The sequence below is a fragment of the Ascaphus truei genome, chromosome 2, assembly GCF_040206685.1.
Source record: "Ascaphus truei isolate aAscTru1 chromosome 2, aAscTru1.hap1, whole genome shotgun sequence".
NCBI classification, from domain to species: domain Eukaryota; kingdom Metazoa; phylum Chordata; class Amphibia; order Anura; family Ascaphidae; genus Ascaphus; species Ascaphus truei.
In genome coordinates this window covers 413,285,522-413,307,873 of record NC_134484.1, presented here as the reverse complement: position 1 = coordinate 413,307,873, position 22,352 = coordinate 413,285,522, and the positions used below count along the sequence as shown (strand labels likewise).

Genomic DNA, 22,352 nt, shown 5'->3' with positions numbered 1-22,352 from the left:
CGGACCCGGCAGCGGTAGGGAGAGCGCCCCGATCGGAGGGCGCTCTTCCGCTGCTTCGGCGCGCGCCCGTCACACTCGGGCGCGCGCCAGGCTACTGCTGCGGCACAGAACGGGCAAATGCTCGAATAAACTGTGCCGCAGCAGTATGTCCCCCTAGCACCCCATAAATCCCACTTTTATTAGCCTACCTGGGTGACTACTATTATATGAGCTACAGGTGATTACTATCTTGTATACTGCTGATGCTCTATATACTCTAAGAGCAATTACATAATATATTTTCAAGACTGATGCTTATTGCTCACTACCAGGGAATTCAAAGAAGATTATTGATGTAATTATCTACGTGTGGATTGTAATATGTTGCACCGATACCTGGACTTTATGTCTATCCTATACACTATCTTATTTAGTAGTTTATTATGCCTGCTCATGGGATAGCATTGGGTTCAACGACAAATGTATCTCTGTATGCAGCACATATGGTATACCATGTATTTAGAGAGAGTATGGTTTAAGTACTGCAAATTTGTATCTGCTGAAAATGTAGATATGATATTAATGTTATGCCATGTCTAATATTGTGGTATTAGTATGCACAGAAAGCAAAAAGAAAGGCATGTATGCTATGTGTTTGTAATGTATATGTTTAAATATTGTAATGTTGTCCTTGTTGTATATTTAAAGGATGTTGAGGACAACATCATGTTTGTGTATGAGGGGGAGAGTGTAACCCCACCTTTGGGAACTTCTAGTTAGTATAAGGGGTAAACAGCCTTAGTGGGTTAAATATGTGGCATCACTCGGGTTTCTCCCCTCCCCATCATGTGATGCAGGATGACTATGCAGAAAGGGATAGCCATTCCTATGTCTTGTGACCTGTGATATCACTATAGGGGGATAGAAGGGTATATATAGCTCCATCCAATGTTCTAGAAACAGGTCCTTCAGAGTTCAGACTGAAGCCTCACTGCGGGACCTGGAAATGGATGTGTCTACATTTATATATGTAACGGGTCTTGGCCCCCAACCAATCTCATATTGGCCCCTGTGGTCTATCTAGCCCCCATTACATGGTCGTGTCTGGTGGTGCACCTGTCGGCAACAGGACTCCTGAGTCTCCCGCTTGATGGTATTCGGGGATTGCCAACCCAGACAGGCTGCTGAGGGAGTTTGTGAGTCCTACCTATATCTTGTGCAGCGCCTCCACCTCATCAGGATCTCTGTGTCCGCAGGGAGATTGGTCTGATGAGGAACTCCTTCTTGGTGGTGACTTCCACTGGAGAGTAACTTCACACTCACACAGTGAGGTTGTCTTTGAACAGGGCATCTTTATTGATGTTGATATGGACAGACTGCCCCTTGCAGCGTGTAGCTCAGCCGCACATCTCACCGTACTGTCCCTTGAAAAGGTACGCCCTCCCAATGGAGTGGGATCCCCTCTCCCTGTAGGGAGATCACCCCTGTGCCAGGTCCCTGGACACAGTGTGGCCTTGTCAGGCTTGATGTAGAAACGGGCCACTAGTTACTGCACTAGTGGGCCCTTCATTTCCCAAGTCTCAACATAGACTTGTTCCTGTAACTCTCTCCACTGCTCTCCCTCCAACACAATAACTTTGGGAAGTGCTGTGCCTTATATACCCCAGGAAACAGGCACATCTCTGACGTCACTAACCGTGGACTCAGAGCATGTAGCCACTCCCATCCATACATAGGGCACCTCACCAGGGCGGGAGGGCAAACCTCCATGATTACTGCTGGCATCCCTGTAACTTACCAGGTTTACTGCCAGCAGGAGAGACAACTGCAGACCATTTTACATGCATGGCTACATATATATTAAGGATGTCAAAACGTATTGGTTTCAGTTAAGGAACGTGCCCAATGTATACATATCCAACTGATGTACACTCCTTTAGAGCCAGGCAAGGAGGGTCATACACACGTGTGGGTTTTGTACCATTGAAACACATTGTGCTTGCTCTGTAATCTATTTTTGACTATTTATTTCACCATCATAACGTACAGTATATTGTATTTTATCTTTATTCCAAAGTAAACATGTAGCTGTTTCCCACCTGCTGTGGTTGCGTGCATCTTTTATTCTTACTAACCTGTGAACCCTAATATACCATTTGCATTTCTCACAACTACGGTCTTGCCTAGACAAGATTATTGTTGCATGCAGTCTAGTGTAGTGTTTACTTCCCATTCCTCCTCCCATTTGTGCACCTTTCTGCCTTTAACCATGCTTTTTTTTAAACCTCTGACAAGCAGTTATTGAAGCTTTTAACAACTTCCCTCTATATTTTCCTTCTTCCATTTGATTACAAACTCACAGGGGTCTATTGCACTAAGCTGCAAAATCATTCCAGTTTTGTCAATCATCATTAACTCCTATTCATCTAAATTTGTGTAAACTAGTTTGCATCTTAGTGAATAGACCCACTTTATTCTTGCAGTACAGTATTCTAGGATCTGGTATTTTGTTTGTCACTCTCCAATTAAACAAACCAAACACAGTTAGACCTGGTACACAAAATAAAAATACGAGCAAAAAATCCAGCAAAATAAACAATACAGAATGTGGATTCCTCCAACTATGTAGTGAAGAGTTTCTCACAACTGGACAAGACAGTAAGTGAAAATATAAAAAGACGAGCTGGGCACTAAAAATTCAGTTTATTATAGCAAAAAGAAAACAGACATTATGACAATATTATGGCGGTTTTCATTTTGCTATAATAAACTGATTTTTTAGTGCCCAGCTACAGTAGTCTCCAATTAAATACATGCTCTCACCATCTCAAACCTTTACTAATGTAATAGTCTACTAACTAGTCTTTCTATGTTCAAATTTTGTCCCGTAAATTCTCTTGAAAAGGCTTTTGCTAGAATATACTCATTATCACATTCTGTAGATTTGTCTCTCCCTGTTTCAGTATACTCACTTTGATTAAATTATATGATATAGTAAGAACAAAATCATGTTTTATACTTATATCTTGGCTCAGCTCCAACTATCCTATCATCATGGTGAATGGTCTGAAGAATTGCCTTAGTGACATCTCTAATTGGAAGCATTGCATTGGCTACAACTTAATGCCTCTAAAAACGAGCTGAACCTCATAGGCCCTAAAGCACAAACAGATGATATGAGTAACGCCTTCAACGATCTAGAAATCAATAACTCTCATCCATTCCGAGGAAAGATAAGGTGAGAAGCCTTGGAGCTATTATTGACATAAACATAATTGATCAGCCTCCTATTGAATTTATTGTGAAAAACTGTAACTTCCAAATCCATCGGCTGCGAGAAAGCCAATCTACAGATAGTAGCACAGGCCTTGGTCCTCTCCGGACTGGATTTTACAAATTCTCTGCTGATGGGTCTTCAAAAACATAATATCAAAGAACTGCAACTGGTGCAAAACACAGCTACCCATCTTATACCAGGCAAGACGAGACCACCTCTCACCAGTATTACAAGATCTGCACTGGCTCCCGGTGGAGCAAAGGGTTCATTTTAAGGTCTTGAGTCTTACTTTTAAGGCCATCTATGGATTAGCCTCCTATTGCCTTCAGAATGGCCTAATCAGTAACAGCCCAATCGGGCCCTTATATCTGCCATCGCCCTTCAACTGATTGAGCCTCGTTTTAAGGTCAATTAAGCTTGAACAAGAGCTTTTTCATGGACCACCCCAAGACTGTGGAATAAGCTCCCTGCTACTTTAAGAAATTAGGAAGCTTTACTTCCATTCAGAAAGGAATTAAAAACCTTCCTTTTTAAACAAAACATGGCAAACAGACCCCAATATCCTAGCAGCTATCTTTCCTGCTCCCGTTCATGTATCCTGCCCTTTGGTTGTCTTCCTCATCATTCCCCTAAAGGTTTTCTTTTGGTAGATCCCAGTTGTAGGTCTGGGATGGGTGTCCTCCCTAAGTTTCTACACACATTCTTCTACTGAGCTTCTTGGTGAGTACCGTGTAGAAAAAATTTAAATAAATAAATGCCATGCCAACTTTCATCTTATGCATTGGTCAACTCTACGGCTCTTTCATGTCTGTAACCTTTGTTTTTTTGTACTGCCCCATGTCTCTGGAATTCCATTTCTATCACTGCCAATTACATAAAAAATATTGACCGAATATATTTCTAAACAAATCAAATACGTTTTATTGGCATGACAGAAAAACATTTCAGTATTGCCAAAGCATAAATAACAGGGGGTTGGGTATAATGTTTACCCAGTACATAGGTAACTGTTACACAAAGGGATGTGAGGTTTAGTGGGCGTCTCTCAGCCTGTGACAGGTGCTGATATAGTGTGCAGCCCCTATACTTTTCCTATATATATTTTTCCGAAAATATTATAGTTTATGGATTTAAAGACCCAATATCTTTAACATAAAGAAAATTAAAACTAGGCTTCCAAAAAAATATGAAGGAAATTTATGGATGATGTACTGTAAGTAAATAATCAAGAACTCAATGCACTTCGTGTCAAAAGAAACATTTTATTTCATATCCACCTGATATTGTTCAAGCCTGCAAGAGATATTTTTGTACAAATTGATTTAGAGAGCAAACAAATACAGGTATCTGAAATGTCCCGCTGGTTTTAATTTTCTGTAATGATTAATACACCATAAGTAACAACAAATCTGTGTTTTATCAGCTATACTGTAATAGCAGAACCCATGCAATCTGAACTAGTAACCTATACGGTATGAAATCTTTCCATACAAAATAATCAGTAGATAATTGTTATGTGGATCCAATTAAAGAAATCTTCATTTAGAAAGAATACAATTTGTAGATGCTGCAAATGTTTTAAAATACTGTATACTACTATTTCCTTTTCCTTTTTTTCCTAACACTGGAATATGTCAGTTTGGTATCATTTTTAGGTATCAGATTGGTATCATTTGCTATATATCAAGTTCAAGCAAAGTGCAGTAACCTGAGTGGGTATTGATACATTTTGTGCCACTTCCCCCCACATTTGCTCCCGGGAGATTTTGTTTAGTAGCCCCCCGTTATGATTTCTGCTCTCATCAAGAATGATCCGAATACTGTCATTACAAATTGAACCAGTGTTTTATTTGTAATGTGTATAAACAGAAACAGCAGTTAACTGATCTAAGGCACCGATTTTAGAAGAAAATACATATTTTCTCAATGCATATTACTGTACAACCTCTAAATTATTTTACATTCCTAGTCACTTGTTGGTGACACTAAGAGTTAGAATGCTCATTGTGCTCAATATTTTCCACAAGAACGTTTGTATCACTTGTTGAAGGTGCACGTTCACCATTAAAATACAAGGTGTTGTCAAAGCTATCATCTGGTGGTGATTTGTTCTGTCTTCTTTTATACACATAGTACACGGCAACAGCTGTACCTGCCACAACAAGTATGACAACAATAACTACACCCCCGGCTACACCATGGGAAGGCGCTTCTTCTTTCCTTTCGTCTGTAAGTGAAAATTCAATGAAATGGTTAGAAAATGCTACTTCATTTTTTGCCTGTACACCAAACTATTCCATAAATCTCATAAAGAGGTGTACAGCAGGGCTCATGTTAACACACATACTCCTGCCTTACTTAAAATATACTGCTTTGTGCCTCAATATTCTATATTATCGTATACTGCCAAAATGAGTTTGTCGCCAGTGCTACAGACAAGTGAAAATCAGAATAGTAGAAGGTAGCAAATAGAGTGTACTGTAGGATGCCCTTTCAGCTACCCTTATAAATAGATACTAAAGTTAGAGATCTGCAAAAACAAATTCTGCGGATATCGATCCATCTCGGATTGGCCAGTTCCTTTGGAATGCGAATCAGTCTCAAAAAGGGGAGGGGAGAGAGGGAGGGGAGGGGAGAGAGAGGGGGGGAGAGGGAGGGAGAGGGAGAAATCCATTGAGGAAGTGTGGGTGGAAGATGGAGTAATAAATGCTCAGTATCGTGCCAATGTAGAGTGTAATTTATATTATATATATATATATATTCACTATGTTGCAGTGCAGAAATTCCTTGTTGGTCAGACAGGATCAGAGATCTATTGCTTACATTGTATATGTACTTTAGCTGATTAGCGTACTTAGTATCAGAGGGTGTTTACATTTAACACCTTTCAATTTTGATACAAATAGCAAGTCTTTTAAATCTCAGACTAGTGACTGTCTAAATCTCTTGGATTCAATAGGTTGTGTTGAATCCCTCAGAGTTTAGGATAGTACAGTAGCTGTCGCCCTCTCTTAAATCCTATAAGTGTTTTGGTGAATTGACACAATCTTCTCGATAAGGCTTTTAGCAAACGGATCTACATGCAATGCGATCGGTCAGTTTCTTTGATATGGTGTTTGACACAATTTATTTAAAGAAATGAAGGAGACAGAAGAATAATTACCAGATAACATTTGACATAGACCAATCTGGAGCATTACATCTTCTAAGGCCCAGTTCCACATACAGTAGGTACGTTGTTGACTTAACGTGGTGTTAACTTAAGTTAATACTTGGTTAAGTGCTAATGGTGTCTTCAATGCTCACTAATGCAGTGTGTAGTGCTGTTTTCAGCTCTCACAGGCCTTGTCATTACTATAATGGACGTTAGTGCTAATGATATGTCCAATAGGTGTTTCCTGTAACGCTGCCAATTCTATCACCCGAGCCCAGAGCTTCATTATAGTTAACGAGACGTTAGTTAGGTCAACCCTTAAGGTGGCATTACTCCCATACTGACTCTGGTATGAGCGAGAATAGAAAAAAGTATTTATTAAAGTTCCAAATGCTATACTGTATGTCCCAGGTATCTCAGGTGTGTGTTTTCCTGCTCTCTCTCTCCCTCTCTCTCTCTCTCTGATAACCAGTTGGTATAGACCCTGAATTACCAGAGCTCTGTGGATCTGAGCCTAAGAAAACCAATTGCACTAATAAGTTTTTTTTTATTTTTTAAATAGCACCTTTAAAGGTTTAATATACCATGATTTTTTTGTTCTTGAATACTTTCAGTGTCTCGGTAATTTTTTTTTAATAATAATACTTTATCTTCCCGAAGTATAGATGTGGCAAACATTAAAAAGGCACTTCAACCTAGTGCCTGAAAACTGTGTACGTGTAATGAATTATTAGTAATTAATTACAAAAATCAAGTTCTGTTGGGAACCGTGAAATGAATCCTGTCAGCTACTTATGTTTATCTGTTTAAGTAATGATGGCAAGATAAAGTTAGACAGCACTCACGTGTTCTTGTGTAAACGAGGTCCAGATTTATTTAAGTGGTCGACATTTGGTCCTTACCAACATATTTTATTTATTTATAAAAATGTTTTACCAGGAAGTAATACATTGAGAGTTACCTCTCATTTTCAAGTATGTCATATAGACCATGGGTACTAAACTCCAGTCCACAAGACCCCCCAGCCATTAAGGCTTGCAGGATGTCCCTGCTTCAGCACAGGTGGCTTAATCAGTCCCTGCTTCAGCATAGGTGGCTCAATCAGAGGCTCAGTCTGATTGAGCCACCTGTGCTGAAGCTTGGATATCCTGAAAACCTGACCTGTTGGGGGGTCTCGGGGACTGGAGTTGAGCACCCCATGTCTAGAGAAAGGTCCATGTTAAGAACTGAAACATGGACCATCTAAATAAATCTGGACCCCGTTTACACAAGACCACGTGAGTGCTCTAAATTTATCTTGCATGTAAAGCAGGAATTTATCCCTGTCTGAGTCAGCACCCAAGTCAGTATTGTGTGCAGCCGTAGTACGCCTTCAACATACTTTCAATGACTAGGGATGGCACCATAGAGCAAAGCTAAAATAGCAAAGTTTATGACTATGTTTTGTATTTTAGTGATAAATATAATTTATCAAACATTGTTAAACCATTTGTTTATTATGAAAATGTTAAGAGTTTAAATAATATTTAAAAATACACACTACTATTTTTTTTTACATTTTTGAAAGGTGTCAATCAGCAACATTTAATCTATTTAACTTCACTATCCTAGATTGGCCTGATCCTTTAGGATAAGCATAAACTTCCTGGATATACTAATTCACATCCACTTATTAATGCTAATTTGGTTAAACATATAAATGAATAGCAGATAAGGCTGCCTATATTCCCTGCCTGCTACAAAACCACTTACTTCTGTTACTATGTAAGACCTATTTACTTAGTACGCTGTATCATACAGTACACCCTTCTTTTTATTCAGCAGAAGACATACAGTATAAGCACAAAGTTGCGGAAGCCAAAACACCCCTATGTCAAGTGCAAAAAAAAGGTGATATTAAAATAATAACAATTCTTCCAATTGGAATTTTTTCACTGACAAACCTGGTTCTATTATTTGTATCACTTTTAACCCTAGTATTGAGGTTTGGTGACTGTTGACCCCATTTGTGCCTACGGTACATCTTCTGCTTGAAGTCTGTTCCAAGTGACTACTGCCCTTTTTCTACAGAACATCTTAACTGATTAATGTCTTTAGTACAAGATCACAAAGGAAAAAAATGGCAACAAATTGTTTCAGTAACAAAAAATCAAGTGTAGCTTATTGTTTCATGATTGCCAAATGCATCTAGTGCCTTCTAATTACAGCGCTTTACCATTGTATATTCTTGCAGCCATTTCTGACTAGCCTTCCGGAATAATTTTACTTTTACTGTTTGCAATATTGCTAGGAAATAGAAAATGCCATTCTTTTATTACATTGGGCAACAAAAAAACAATATTTTATTATTTCAAAAGTGACATTATTTTATTGAGTAAATATGTAGTTACCTTTTGGTGCCTCCACAGGCTTTTCAGTAGTTTCAACAACTGTAAACAGAATGAACATAGAACAATTACTTTCTTTGTATTTGAGCTGAGACAATGACGCATGTTACCACGAAATTACAGATGTACAGTAGCAGAGGTCATTACCCCCATTAATGGGAGTTTATAAACGAAATAATCCTTTAGATAACACATGTTATCTCCTTAACCATTGTTTTAAATAGCACTACTGGTAAATAACAAGCATGAAATTATTTGCATAGCAAATTCTCACTGAACAAGACTACGGTATATAGTACAGAATGGAGGTTGGATACATTTAGTGTAAGAATATGGTTAGTCACTTTTGTGATCATGTTCTCCATCAATCTCACGATCTTAGAATCATGTTGAAATTAAATCATTACCAGAGAGGCAAACAAATCTCAGCAAAGCCTTGCTGGCCCGTCTGTAAGCCATGAGGTTAATATACTGGGAAATTACAGGGCAATAGTCAGCTATATCAGTGAAGGAAAAAGCAGTCGTTAGTCACAAGTGAATATAAGAGAAAAATAGGAGTGAAACACCTCCAAGCGATGCTATCCAGAGGCAAATACCAATAGTAGTCTTCTTGAAACAATAAATACCAGACGGTAAGAACTACAAATGCAAATCACAGAAACACTTGCAATTAATTGAATCCTTGTTTCTTTTCTCAAAGTACATTGTTTGTATCATTGTTTGTATTAATGAATATTCTTGGGTGCGGGACTTGGTCTCGATACGTGTAAAGTTTCTTTAATGATTTTCAATGAGACAAGCCTGCATCCAATCGGTATCATTGTTAATGCTCAACAAGAAAAAACACAAAAGCGCACCAAGATGAGAGATAGATATTGTATTAGCAACAAATAATAAAATTAGTAACTTACATATAAAATTTCTTTAATAATCCCCGATCTGGTGTCTATCACAGGAGTAGGGCATCACATAGGAAATATGAAGGGTAATCTCAGTTCTAAGAGATCAGACCCGCGCGCTAGGGCTGTCTCTGTTTCCTCTCCTGTCCTCCACGTGTGGTAGCGTGGTGCAGAGTGTAGCACACATGTGCAGGAACCGGGGCCTTCAATAGGTGTCCTTAGGATGCCTGTCCGTTTTTGATAGCATAAAAACGATCGGAAAAAAGCAGGAACGGTACACTTGAGTGTGTACTGATGGTGGGTAATAAAACCGCCAGCCACAACAGTCGCGACGCGTTTCGTTTACCTAAGTAAACTTCTTCAGGCGATATCCTAAGGACACCTATTGAAGGCCCCGGTTCCTGCACATGTGTGCTACACTCTGCACCACGCTACCACACGTGGAGGACAGGAGAGGAAACAGAGACAGCCCTAGCGCGCGGGTAAAACACATGCGCGGGATTACCCTTCATATTTCCTATGTGATGCCCTACTCCTGTGATAGACACCAGATCGGGGATTATTAAAGAAATTTTAAATGTAAGTTACTAATTTTATTATTTGTTGCTAATACAATATCTATCTCTCATCTTGGTGCGCTTTTGTGTTTTTTCTTGTTTTGCTGATATTGGTATCACCATCGGGGTTCCGGTGGAGACCACATTTGGAGGTGGGGGAGACACCTCATAAACACAGAAGCAGCAAGAGAACTGAGAGGGATCAACAATCCAAGCTTAAAGAGCCAGAGCGCGGACTGAACTTTTCATCATTGTTAATGCTCCCATGACTCCCTGGTCTCTGTGCTAGACCACCCCCACCTATGATTACAAGATGAGGGAGGTTACAGGAGACCTCAGGTGTGCGGCGGCTTTTGATAATTGTTATTCCTATTGGTTACGGAGTAAGGGTATCATGGGTATTTTAGGAATGAATGTCTATCTTTTACTCTTTGATAAAGCGCGCACGTCACGCGAAACGCGTAAGAGGGGGTTCTTCTCCTTGCTGTTTTTAATGTGCCGTCAATAAAGGATTTTTTTGTACCTGTCTGGAGCAGTCCAGCTACTACTTTTTTTACCAAAGCTTGTGCATTGTCTTACACACTGTTTACAAGTGAATATAACACAAGTACAGATGACTTATGTAGCGCTAGCATGAGTAATTGATAATAGGCTTATTCTGTAAGATGCAAGATCACAGTTTCGGCGATCTCGCACGGGAAGCCCCCCATTGGTAGCAGTGGGGCTTTTCATGTGCGATCGCCAAAACAGCAATCTCGCAGTTTACAGAATAGTTACATAGTTACCTAGTAGATGAGGTTGAAAAAAGACATATGTCCATCAAGTTCAACCTATGCTAAATTGCGATACTTATCCTATAATAGTATTTACAGCATTTGTATCCAGACAAAGGCAAACAAAAACCCCCAGTGAAATATTATCCAATGATGTCTCATAAAGGGGAGATTAAATTCCTTCCCGACTACAAATAAAGGCAATCAGATTTCTCCCTGGATCAACATCCTTCCCATCTTTACTTATTTGGAATTTCCCTGTATATCTTTCCTTTCTAAAATGCTGTCCAACCTTTTTTTGAAGTTGTCTATTGTATCTGCCATCACAGTCTCCATGTGCAATGAATTCAACATTTTAACTTCCCTTACTGTAATGAACCTTTTCCTTTGTTACTGGTGAAATCTCCTTTGCTCCAACCTTAAGGGATGACACTGTGTCATTTGTACTGCACTTGGGATAAATAGTTTTTTTTGAAATCTTCTTGTGTTGTCCCTGAATATATTTGTATAAGCCCCAAATAATACTTTCCAAAGTAAGTAAACACACCATGGCTTCAAGGGAATAAGTTGCTTTTAATAGCGAAAAAATGAATAATTGTAAATAATAATCTTTCTCCTTTTTATGAGCCATAGTTCGTTTATTACGTTTATTAATCAGAATCTTTCTACCACCCACACATACCGCCACTATTTGCTACATGTTAGTAACTCAGCATCAAACAACTGGTGTCACATGTAATAATTAGCTGTTAATAAAGTTGTGCAATATTGTAAAATTCTAATAGCTACAGTATATTATTCCATGAAAACATATTTTCTGCAGGTAATTTTTTTTATTTGTCCAACTCAAAAGTTCTTAAAATTGTAGCTGCTTTTGAATATAGTTTTGTACGCTTCTAGAGAAGGAATTACTGCAGCTTCAAAAACATAAACCCCCCCCCTCTCATAATACATATAATATATTTGTAGCTATCACAACATGATTTTTTTTAACCATTGAACAATTGAGGGGATACTAGGTGAACACACACAACGTTTTATAAATCCCTAGCCCTCCATCAGATTATAAACAAATAGCAATTGCAAGAATTTTCAATCATTCAAAGAACCAGTAGCCATATTGAGAAATGTAGATTTTCTGTAGGTTATGATAACTTTTAGGGGGCCAACATAAGGCTTCCATAATGCTTCCTCGACCTTCAGTGTGCCAGAGAGCCACAGCCCCTCTGGCACATCGAGAATAGTCACATGATCGCAGCCCCAGTGATGATGTGGAGGGAGTTAGTCCTCTTCTGTTCCTGCTATTGTCAGATCACGTTCATTGCCCACGACTTGGCTCCATGATGTGGGTGTTTACCTCATGGGTCACTCAAAGGCCACTGGTGTCCAAGACCCCATGAAGTGATGGCTACAACATGGGACACCCATAAATTTAAAGGTGCAGTTTCTCCTGCTTGTTTTTCTTAGATCCACCTCCCCCCACCTCCCATTTAGATGAATAGAAAGCAGGGGGTCCCTGGAGCTGATGAGCTGTTTTCAGCTCTGGGGACCCATGGTTGCTGAGATACTTACCACTGAAGGTAGCACTGGTACATCCCCTCCAGGGGAAACAAACATGGAAGTTTACATCTCCCACATCACTCTGGGCCAATAGGAAGCTGCCATGTCATCCGTACAAGGAAATACCAGCGGCACCTTTCCCAGTATGTATCTCAGAACCAAGGGATCCACGCAGGTTAAATTAACGTGGATCAGCTCCAGGACCCCCTGCTCCCCATCTATTTGAAAAGAAAAGTAGGTTCTACACTGCTCCTACAAGATGAAATCGTTTACAAAGTTTTCAAAAACTTAGGTTTCTCCATGTGAACTGACAGCAAATATATACAACTCATAGCAAATATGTATACTTTAATAAAATACATAAATCAGTACTTACTTTTTAATATTTTACAGATATACCCTCTGTATGAGGAGCAGTACAAGTTATTCCAAGTTCCTTTTGTTGAATACAGCTCCACACATTCCTCATCTGAATGTTCGGAGGGTTCACCTTCATCCCAATTTACATAGTCAACAGCTGTACTGTCTAACCAGAGCCAGTTTCCTAATCATAAACACACAAACACACATAACTTAATGACTTACCTATACAGAAGAGCATATACAAAACATACATACTCCTTGACAAGTGACGCTTTTCTGTATGAATGTGTATTTCTGACTAGATGGATATTCATAAAAGGCACTACTATATAAACAAATAATAAGCTAAGAACACAAATGAGCACTCATATAATCTTCCAAAAAACAAATCCCCAAAAAATCTAATTTTATTATTAGTATGAAATATTTAAAATATTGCGTGTACCATCAAAGTTGTTGCCCCCAAGCGATATCTACTATACACAGACATACAATATAATAAATAATGCTGGTGTCACCCAAAGAACAAACTCACTTAATAACTAACAAACACAACTTCAAAATCACTAAAATATATATTGTAGTAATAAAACCTTAGTAATAAAACCTAGTGTCTAGCAAACCTTAAAGTCCCAAAGTCCATATGCAGGTTGATACACACAAAATACTAAAATACATTTTTGTGTACTGTAGGTTTTTTTCCCCCCATTACACTTAATTGAAGCGAAACCTATGTTGCTTCTTTTGTTTTGACACTCACAAAAAGTCCATTATTTTGACTTTGATGCTTCTGATAAGATAGGAGTTGTTTTATATTTAAGACTGTTACCCTAATCACTTAAATGAGAGTTAAAGTACATACAGTTAGGTAAGAAAAACTGTACTACCGAGTACAGTTATCACAAACGCAGTCAAAAGTTCTCCCTATTAATTAAACCAGTCTCCCAAGTCTGTCACAATCTCTCTAAACTGAAACAGCATTTCTTTTGCAAATATCAAGATTTTGGCTGTGGACATACAGTACAAATAAGCATAATACTGCTCACATTTTGCCACTGTTCGCTTTTATCATTTTCAAGCATTGTCCTAAACATATATTTGTATGAACAAAGCCACTTGATACAATAATTGACTGGCAAGAATCAATCCTTGATCAAGGAAGTTCAGAACCAGAAGCTCAATCAATTACTGCAATTGTGCTTTTCTGAATTTAAATGTTTGAACGTGGGTAAAGACAGAGACTTGAGAAATGGAAACACAAATATACCAATGATCACATGCTAATTAAGCAGACATCATTGACTATTATGTGTAACCACTATGCATAGTATTAGGTCATACAGTATGTCGACTGTACATTCAATAAAAATGATTTTCAGTTGGTTTTAATTTATATCTACTGTATGTAGTTGATTTTATGTGCCACAAAAAGTGTGAAAAACCATTACATATTAGCTACACCATCTAGCAGAAATGACTGAACAAATTTATGACCATATTAACTAATTTGTAATGCCCCTCATGGCTCATGCATTTATGGACCTTAATATAAATCCTAACAATGTGAGAATATGTTTCCTCCTACAGTAGATTTTTATTTTCACAAAGTTTCTTCTTCCTCTTCATGCACAGTATTGTTTTTGGTTAAGCCAACCGCCATTAATAGAGCTTCCAAAACCTAAACCGATAAGCCATACACAGCAGTAAGGCTGGGATCTTCAGAACATGTTGGTAGTGCTGGATTTATGCCAGGGGAGAGTTCTAAGGATGTCTCCATAAACTATAAAGGTAAGTCACACATTGCACCCACTATTGCCTTCCACAACTTAAAAGCTTGCAGTGCTTCAGACCTACTGATGACAAAGTTACAGTACCTGCCACATTTTTGTACATTCCGATCCAAAAAGTGTTAGCTCGGTCATTCAGTTGCTCAGCATGGTGCCATATAAAGTTTGATTCATAGGAGTCTTCCACTGCAACTAATGAGGATCCTGAAAAATAATAATTAATAGCACTGTACATGTAAAATTTCCAAAAAAATCTAAAGTAAAAAATTAAATATGTAAATAAAAGTGTACAGAAAAAAAGTGGTAGTGTGATGTGTGTGTGTGTGTGTGTGTGTGTGTATGTGAATGTCTGTGTGTGTGTATATATATATTTTTTTTAAAATATATTTATGTATATATATTCTATCACACATAGACATGTTCTGTATATCTATAGCAGTGTTTCTCTACCAGGGTTCCTACTAGGAACCCTTGGGTTCCCCGGGCACCCCTAAAGGGTCCCCTGCAATTTTATAGTCATTTGAAAATTGTATCAAATACAGAAGAATTTAAAATGCATCTGATCACAGAGTTGCTATTAGAGATGGTTTGGGGTTCCTCAGAATTTCCCTTAGGGTTCCTTAACCAAAAAAAGTTGGAAACCACTGATCTATAGATTCAAGATGGCACAAAAGTTCAGGTTTGGGGGAAAAAATCCAACTTGTTAAAAAAAAAAAAAACATTGTTTTGCAAAACCAAAATCAAAACCAAAACATAAAAATATTTTAGAACCAAAACACTACATTGTTTACAACCAAAACACCAGTGAAAGTGCCCCTCCTCAATATTGATAACAGTTCACATCATTTGCACATTATTTCCCCACAAAAGGGAGTTAAATGTACCACTCTATTCACTAAAGCATTACTGCATAAATAATGCAGCAATACAACTCATTATATTGCAGCAATAAGCATGGGCGGTTAAGCCTATCTTGTCTATGTATATAATGGCTATTACATACACTACATAGGCAAGATAGGACTGGTCAGCTTACTGTAGAGTAGGTGATAATAATAAATTAGAATAGATTAGCCACTTAGGCATAGATCCACTAAAGGGTGCTAAGCTTTATCATGCTTCAACTGCCTTTCAAATGAATGGGAGTAAAGACTTGCTAAAGCATAGCAGCCTTTTGTGGATCAGGGCGTTAGTAGCCCAAAAGGCCAGCTTGGTAATGGTCACCACATGACTACTGTCGCCGGCTTGTTGGATTACTCAACACTTTAAAATTGCACTGTTTGCAAATATGCATGTAAATCTCTTTGCATTTTATTTGAAGGGTATTAAAGAGATGAAATCCTTTTTCACCATATGGTTGTGTAAGAAATCCTATTACATTACCCCTATGTTAAAAAAAAGTGCGATATCTCCCACCACACTTGATGAAAGGTCCATATGGGACCTGAAACGTTGTCTTTCCACTGTTCTTGGCTGTCACATTAAGTGGAGAATTGCATTGTGAACAGAGCTCTACTTTGCATCTCATTCTTAGAGGAGACCTGTACTTTGAAGAAATTGTTTGTCTGTGTTGTGTTGGCGGCACAAGCAGGATTCTCCTCGGCTGAAGCCGTTTCCCCACACTTTGGCATTGTACTATATCTCCCACCTCTCCACATTTGCCTCACTAGTACTGACAAATTACAACTTCTTTAAATCATGGGGAGGGAAAGACAGCCGCTCAATCTCTATTGGATAAACAGATGGTTGCACTAGGGCAGGGGTTGGCAACCTCTCAAGGAAGAAGAGCCATTTTATAAAAAATGTCTTTCTCCAAAATGTTCCGAGAGCCGCAACACATGCATGAATATTACACCCCCACAAACACATACATCTACTGTACACACACTAATAGGTATATACTGTATAAGCATTAACATACGACAAAATATGTGGGGGGATAAAATGCATTTCACAATAATAAGTCCCTTTTATTTAGTTTTTTTCCATTGTTTTTCTGTGTAAAAGAGTGTAATTTACAAATACACAATACATACATTCAGTACATAAATACATACATACATACATACATACAGTACATACATACAGTACATACAGTACACACATACAGTACATACAGTACATACATACAGTACATACAGTACATACAGTACATACATACAGTACATACATACAGTACATACATACAGTACATACAGTACATACAGTACATACATACATACATACATACAGTACATACATACATACATACATACAGTACATACATACATACATAAAAGGAGATTGAGAAAAGACCGAGAGGTCTGAAACGTTGCCCATAGCCCATATTTTTGTTCTAATTCTGATGTCATAAATGTATACCTTGTTATACCTTATCCCAGTTAGTGATGCATATATAGCCGGGCTCTGTGACGTCGGCTCGCATCGGAAGTTGCAACACGCACTTCCGACGCACACTGGCATGAGAGCCCGGCATGGGACAGTACAGGAGATAGGCAGATAGGCAGCTGGGGAGATGTCGGGCCCGGTGGTAACAAGAGGCCCGACTAGCGTTGACTGGGCCACCCCACAGCCACTGGCAGGATAGTGAGGGAGAGAGCCAGCAGCTGGGTGTCGGCAACCTGCAGAAAGCCACAAGTAGGAGCGGAAAGAGCCGCATGCGGCTGGGGAGCCGCAGTTTGTCGACCCCCGCACTAGGGGAAGTATTACATGCTGTACTCAGCTAGCCACTCAGATCCCTATTTGTTTGGAGCTGCTAGGCGCCATGTGATTTCTGTGCAACCATTTTCTAATTGACTCAAATTTCCACATTCTTTTTCACATTTTTTAATATTCTCTCATTTTCATTTTTTTTCTTCCTTTTCATGAATGGTCAATTTGTCTCTAATTTTAAACTTTTTTCAGTTTTTGATTTTGAATTTTGGAGTATTCTCTACTTTTAACCCTCCCCTCTCCTTTTGCAAATGTATAAATATTTGCTAATTTTTATATTTTCAAATAAAAACATTTTTTTTTAAAGTTCCAGCTAATTTATAAATATTGTAAAATGAAGGGGGAAAAAAAGCAATTTTCATGTAAACTTTGAATTTTGGTGAAATAATTGCCCATTTCTATGATCCGATCATCAAAGGACACATGGCCAGCGTGAGACAAAGGGGCCTATGCAGTAAGTTGCGAGAAGGCTGAATTCGCCTTTTTTATTGCGAGATTGCCATATGGTATGCAGTTGATGGCGGTATGTGTGCGAGATAACTGAAACACGGCACATGCTATTGTTGCCGGAAATAAAGCGCCGTGCGGGTGGCGAGAATGGCTATTTCGCCATATTAAGCACTACGCTGAATGCAGTAGATGCCGAGTAAGATCTCGGCGGTGCGCGGCAGAAACTCTTAGCGAGAAAAGCGCCAAAAAGCTGCGCCAATCCAAGAAGGCACCAACAACCAGCCGAGAGCCGAACATTTCAGCTGCTAGTGAAATTGCTGTGGCATTCTAGTGTTGCTGTTGCCAGCGCAGCTTGACTTGTATTACATGTCATTCTGAACTTCTTACATGTGTTGTTTAGTGGTTCTGCACAGGGATTAACTAAAGTGTTTGTACTGATTGGGCACTTTGCATGGAAACTCCAATCTACTTTAAGGGAACTTTCTGCGCATAAGTGGCTATTGATCACAACTACAGGTAAATTATTTTATGTCAAACTTTTGATGTGTGATTAAAAATAATTATATTATTCTTAACCCCATATTGCAGTGGAGGGCATACCGATACATTACGTCCTCCGCCACTTGCTGCATGAACGCGAAACGCTGCGCCGTGTTCGCGCAACATGTGGAACTCACCATTTTACTCACAATCGCCATTTACAGCATTTAGCGGCAAATACCCGGCAAAAAAAAGGAGATCTAATTGCGCTGGCGACAGACACATCTCGCAACTTACTGCATAGGCCCCAAAGTGCGGTTGTGATCTGCAGTTACTCATGCAGCTGCACTGAAGAGGGTAGAAACACTCACCTATGTGTCACCCACTCTCTCACCCTCTTCTGCCCCCCTTTGCATTACATATGTACATGAATATACTAGTTAACTTCACTGACTATCGCTGCACTAATTGTGATTCAAAGCGTTCCCAGTTAGTAGAATTTAAATAGAATTTGCTTGACTACCTTCTGCATTACAATCGGCCTGGTGAGGCAGTGGCAGTTGGAGGGAACAGTAGGAACTCAGTTGGCTCTGATACACTTCACAACATCTATACTGTACATACGCACTATATCATATATTTAGTATATATATGTATTTATTTTTGTCAATTATTGCATTCACATAATAGTGCATGTGTATTTTTATGCACATATACTCAGATATGTGAGTGCATCTATTTAATGAGTGTATAATTATTTGCACTGATATTGTTTTTCATTTTACACACACGCACACACTCAAAAGCTTATATATCTGCTGAAGTGCACGTACCTATCCGAAGGCATTCTAATGAAGCTTGAGCCCAGTTTCTTGTGTACGTTGATTGAAAGAGATAGCAATGGCTACGGAAAGGAATCCATTCTTTTCCACTTGATTCTGGGCATTTTCCACGTGCTTGCGGTGGATCAGTGGGAGCAATAACTGGAAACATTTAGCAAGAAATGTTTATATACATCAAAATAAAACCTTAAGAAGATATAAAACATACCGTGTTAGTTTCACAGAACTCAAACACACGGGGTTTTCCGGAGCTGAATTGTACTATTTTTAGATCACCCGGAATGGCACTATTTTTAGATCACTCCCTACCTCTGCCCTGCGGGTTCGTATCCTGGTTGTAGTCAGCAATGTTACACTGAGGAACCAGGGGAATCCGAAATCTAAAAGGAGTGTGGTTTTTCTTGTGAATTATGTAAAAAATGTGATCTGAGAAATGGGGGGATTGTTGCATTAATGTTTTGCTAATCATTTGCTTGGTATATTTACTGAATCTTTCTTCTTTGCTCTGTACCTGTTTACTGTGTGTAGCACCCTTGTTGAATTCCTAATTAGTTTAAGGGGGTTAAAAGGGATTTAAGGAGTTAACTACTAGTAATACCCCGTTTTTGTTATATTGTTGCAAAGTAACTAGGCAGAGGCCTGTTTACTCCCTGTATTCTAGAACATGCTGGAATGGTCACATGGTTCAAAGTGACTCAGCATAGGCTAAGCTCTGCCCCTTTACTGCCCAGAGTTCAGGTGAGGTTATAAAGAGAAAAAAAACATATAAAGTGGGTATAGAGACCCACTCAAAAGATCCCCATTAATTGCACACTAGGCTAGGGACAATATGTAAGGTGTCAATACCTATATACAAATGTGGTTCAGTCAACCTTTACAGGGAAGCAATTGCTCACCACATTGGGTGAGGACAATTGCCACTAAAATGCCATGTGGCCAAAATAATAAAATGTTATTAAGTATCAAAGAGACACACAACATAAACGGCGCATGCTCTAAACTAACTTAAAATCAATTAAAATATGAATCCGGGGAACAGTCACAGCTATAGCGGTCAGAATAGGTCACCATCTAATTTCCGTGTAGGTATATATAACACTAGCCACTATTCATTGGCTGCTAATGGATAAATATCCGCTTACAAAGCACCTATAATGTGTGAGTGTGCATGGGACAAATATACAGTGTTAGCGGCGCAGGTAGAAAGCTACAAACAAATGCCACAGTGTCTCCAGTATCTCCAATAGTACTCACAAATTCTCTAACACAAATATAGGTTGCATGTATCTGATCGCTTATGCTGCGGGGCGGCTCTACTTGTTAGGCTTTGAAATGTCGCCCTGTGTGATCACCAATATTGGATCGATATCCACTTGCAAGGCAGAGTGTGTAGGTGTGTGTGAGACAAGTACACAATATCAGTGGCGCAGATAGAGAATACAAACGCATGCCACAGTAACTCACATAGCAGTCCCAAGGTCTCCAGCACAGATATAGGCTGCTTGAATGTTATCAAACCTCTTAGTCTCATATGTAACTAAAAGTTGCACACACCTACACACTCTGCCTTGCAAGTGGATATCGATCCAATAATAGTGATCACACAGGGCGACAGGCCGTTCCTCGTGTAGGACGCCGCTCTGTTCTTTTCCTGGAGCTCCCTCTCAGGTGGGCTGTCATGTCCCCTCCGGTTAGCTCCGATACATCACTTCCGGTTGGCCGCGATCCGTCACTTCCGGTAGTGGGTCTGCAATCTCTGACACTGCTTCTCTCCTCCTCTGGGCGGCTACCACTCTACGCGTTTCGCCAATACGGTGCGTGGCTTCCTACACGAGGAACGGAGCTGACGGGATCCCAGGAGGTGGAGAGTCCAATACAGCGGCGTCCCACGCAGGGTCCATAAACCGGAGGTGGTGGGTGAGCCAGAAGCTAACAGCAATCTCTCCTCGGTCACAGTATTGTGATACACGCATTATTTATATGTTTTTATTGTAAGTGTTCAATTTTAAAACCCCATAAAGTCATGTTTTTTATGATTGGTCTGCACTATGGATATCTTTCTCTTCTATATACACCGCTGCTTGGCTGAGAGTGGAAGTCTCCATTATTCATTGGATTAGAAGTCCTCCCTGCATAGACCACTGTGTCACACTGCCCGTTTTTGACTTACATCTTGTAAGTAGGCCACACATACGAGCCAAGATTGCAAACGGACATGTGAGTTTCCTTTCATATTAATTGAATCATTATATTTTACTAGCATTTGTTATCAATAAAGGCTATTGTAGTTTTTGCATCCAAAGGATGTCGCCATTTTCTGCCGTCCGGCTGCTGTTACAGCTGCTCGGTTATTTTGAAGAGAAACTTCTTTAGTGGCCCCTATTCTGATAGGGTAAAACAGGAGAGATGGGGAACGAAATGTGAAACGGAAGTGACATCATGGCTCCCCCACCTCCCCCCCACCTCCCCAACATCCCCCACCTCCCCCCCACCCCACATGCCTGCTGTGACATGCGGCGGCGGTGATAGCCGCCGGCGCCGCTCCTAACGGCCGCCGTTAACCCCACACGTCCGCTGCCATGGGTATACAAAGATGGCTGGCGCAGAGCTTCCGGTGCTGTGGGTGTGGGTGTAGTCCTCCGGCTGTGAGAGAGGAGGAGCCGCTGCTCAGCCTCTCTCCTCCCTCTTCTCTACCTCCACTTCCCCTTCCCTGTGTCCCTCTGAGCGCCGCCGGGGCCGGAGGAGGAGAGGAGCCCCGAGATCATGGAGGGTAACCGGGACGGCTGCCAATTCCCCCCACACGCCCGCTGCGCTGTCAGCATATGCCAGCGACATGCCCTGTCACCTCTCACGGCTCCTGCTTCAGTAACGTGGGAAGCGGGGGGCTTGAGCATGCCGCTTCCCACGCAGCACTGCCAGAGGGGGGGCCTCTTAAGCACAGGGGGTTAGAGAGAGTCAGGAGACTCAGCCAGAGCCCCCGCAGGTCCGCAGCTTGGGGGGGGGAGAGGGGAGAGAGAGTCAGGAAACTCAGACAGAGCCCCCGTGAGTCCGCAGCTTGGGGGGGGGGAGAGAGAGTCAGGAGACTCAGACAGAGCCCCCGCGAGTCCGCAGCTTGGGGGGGGGGAGAGGGGA

General features: G+C 40.1%; 1 protein-coding gene across 1 annotated transcript in view; it reads right to left on the bottom strand.

Moving 5' to 3' along the window:
• Positions 1-4,498: 4,498 nt before the first annotated feature.
• The window catches only part of MRC1 (mannose receptor C-type 1), a 138,083-nt gene continuing 120,229 nt past the window's right edge, over positions 4,499-22,352 (bottom strand). Inside the window, exons 26-30 of the mRNA XM_075587513.1 lie at positions 19,212-19,361; positions 14,824-14,940; positions 12,963-13,130; positions 8,801-8,839; positions 4,499-5,483 (exon numbers count right to left, since the gene is read on the bottom strand). Of these exons, the coding sequence (XP_075443628.1) occupies positions 5,242-5,483; positions 8,801-8,839; positions 12,963-13,130; positions 14,824-14,940; positions 19,212-19,361 (716 nt within the window). The 3' untranslated portion in view covers positions 4,499-5,241. The remainder of the gene's footprint in view (positions 5,484-8,800; positions 8,840-12,962; positions 13,131-14,823; positions 14,941-19,211; positions 19,362-22,352) is intronic.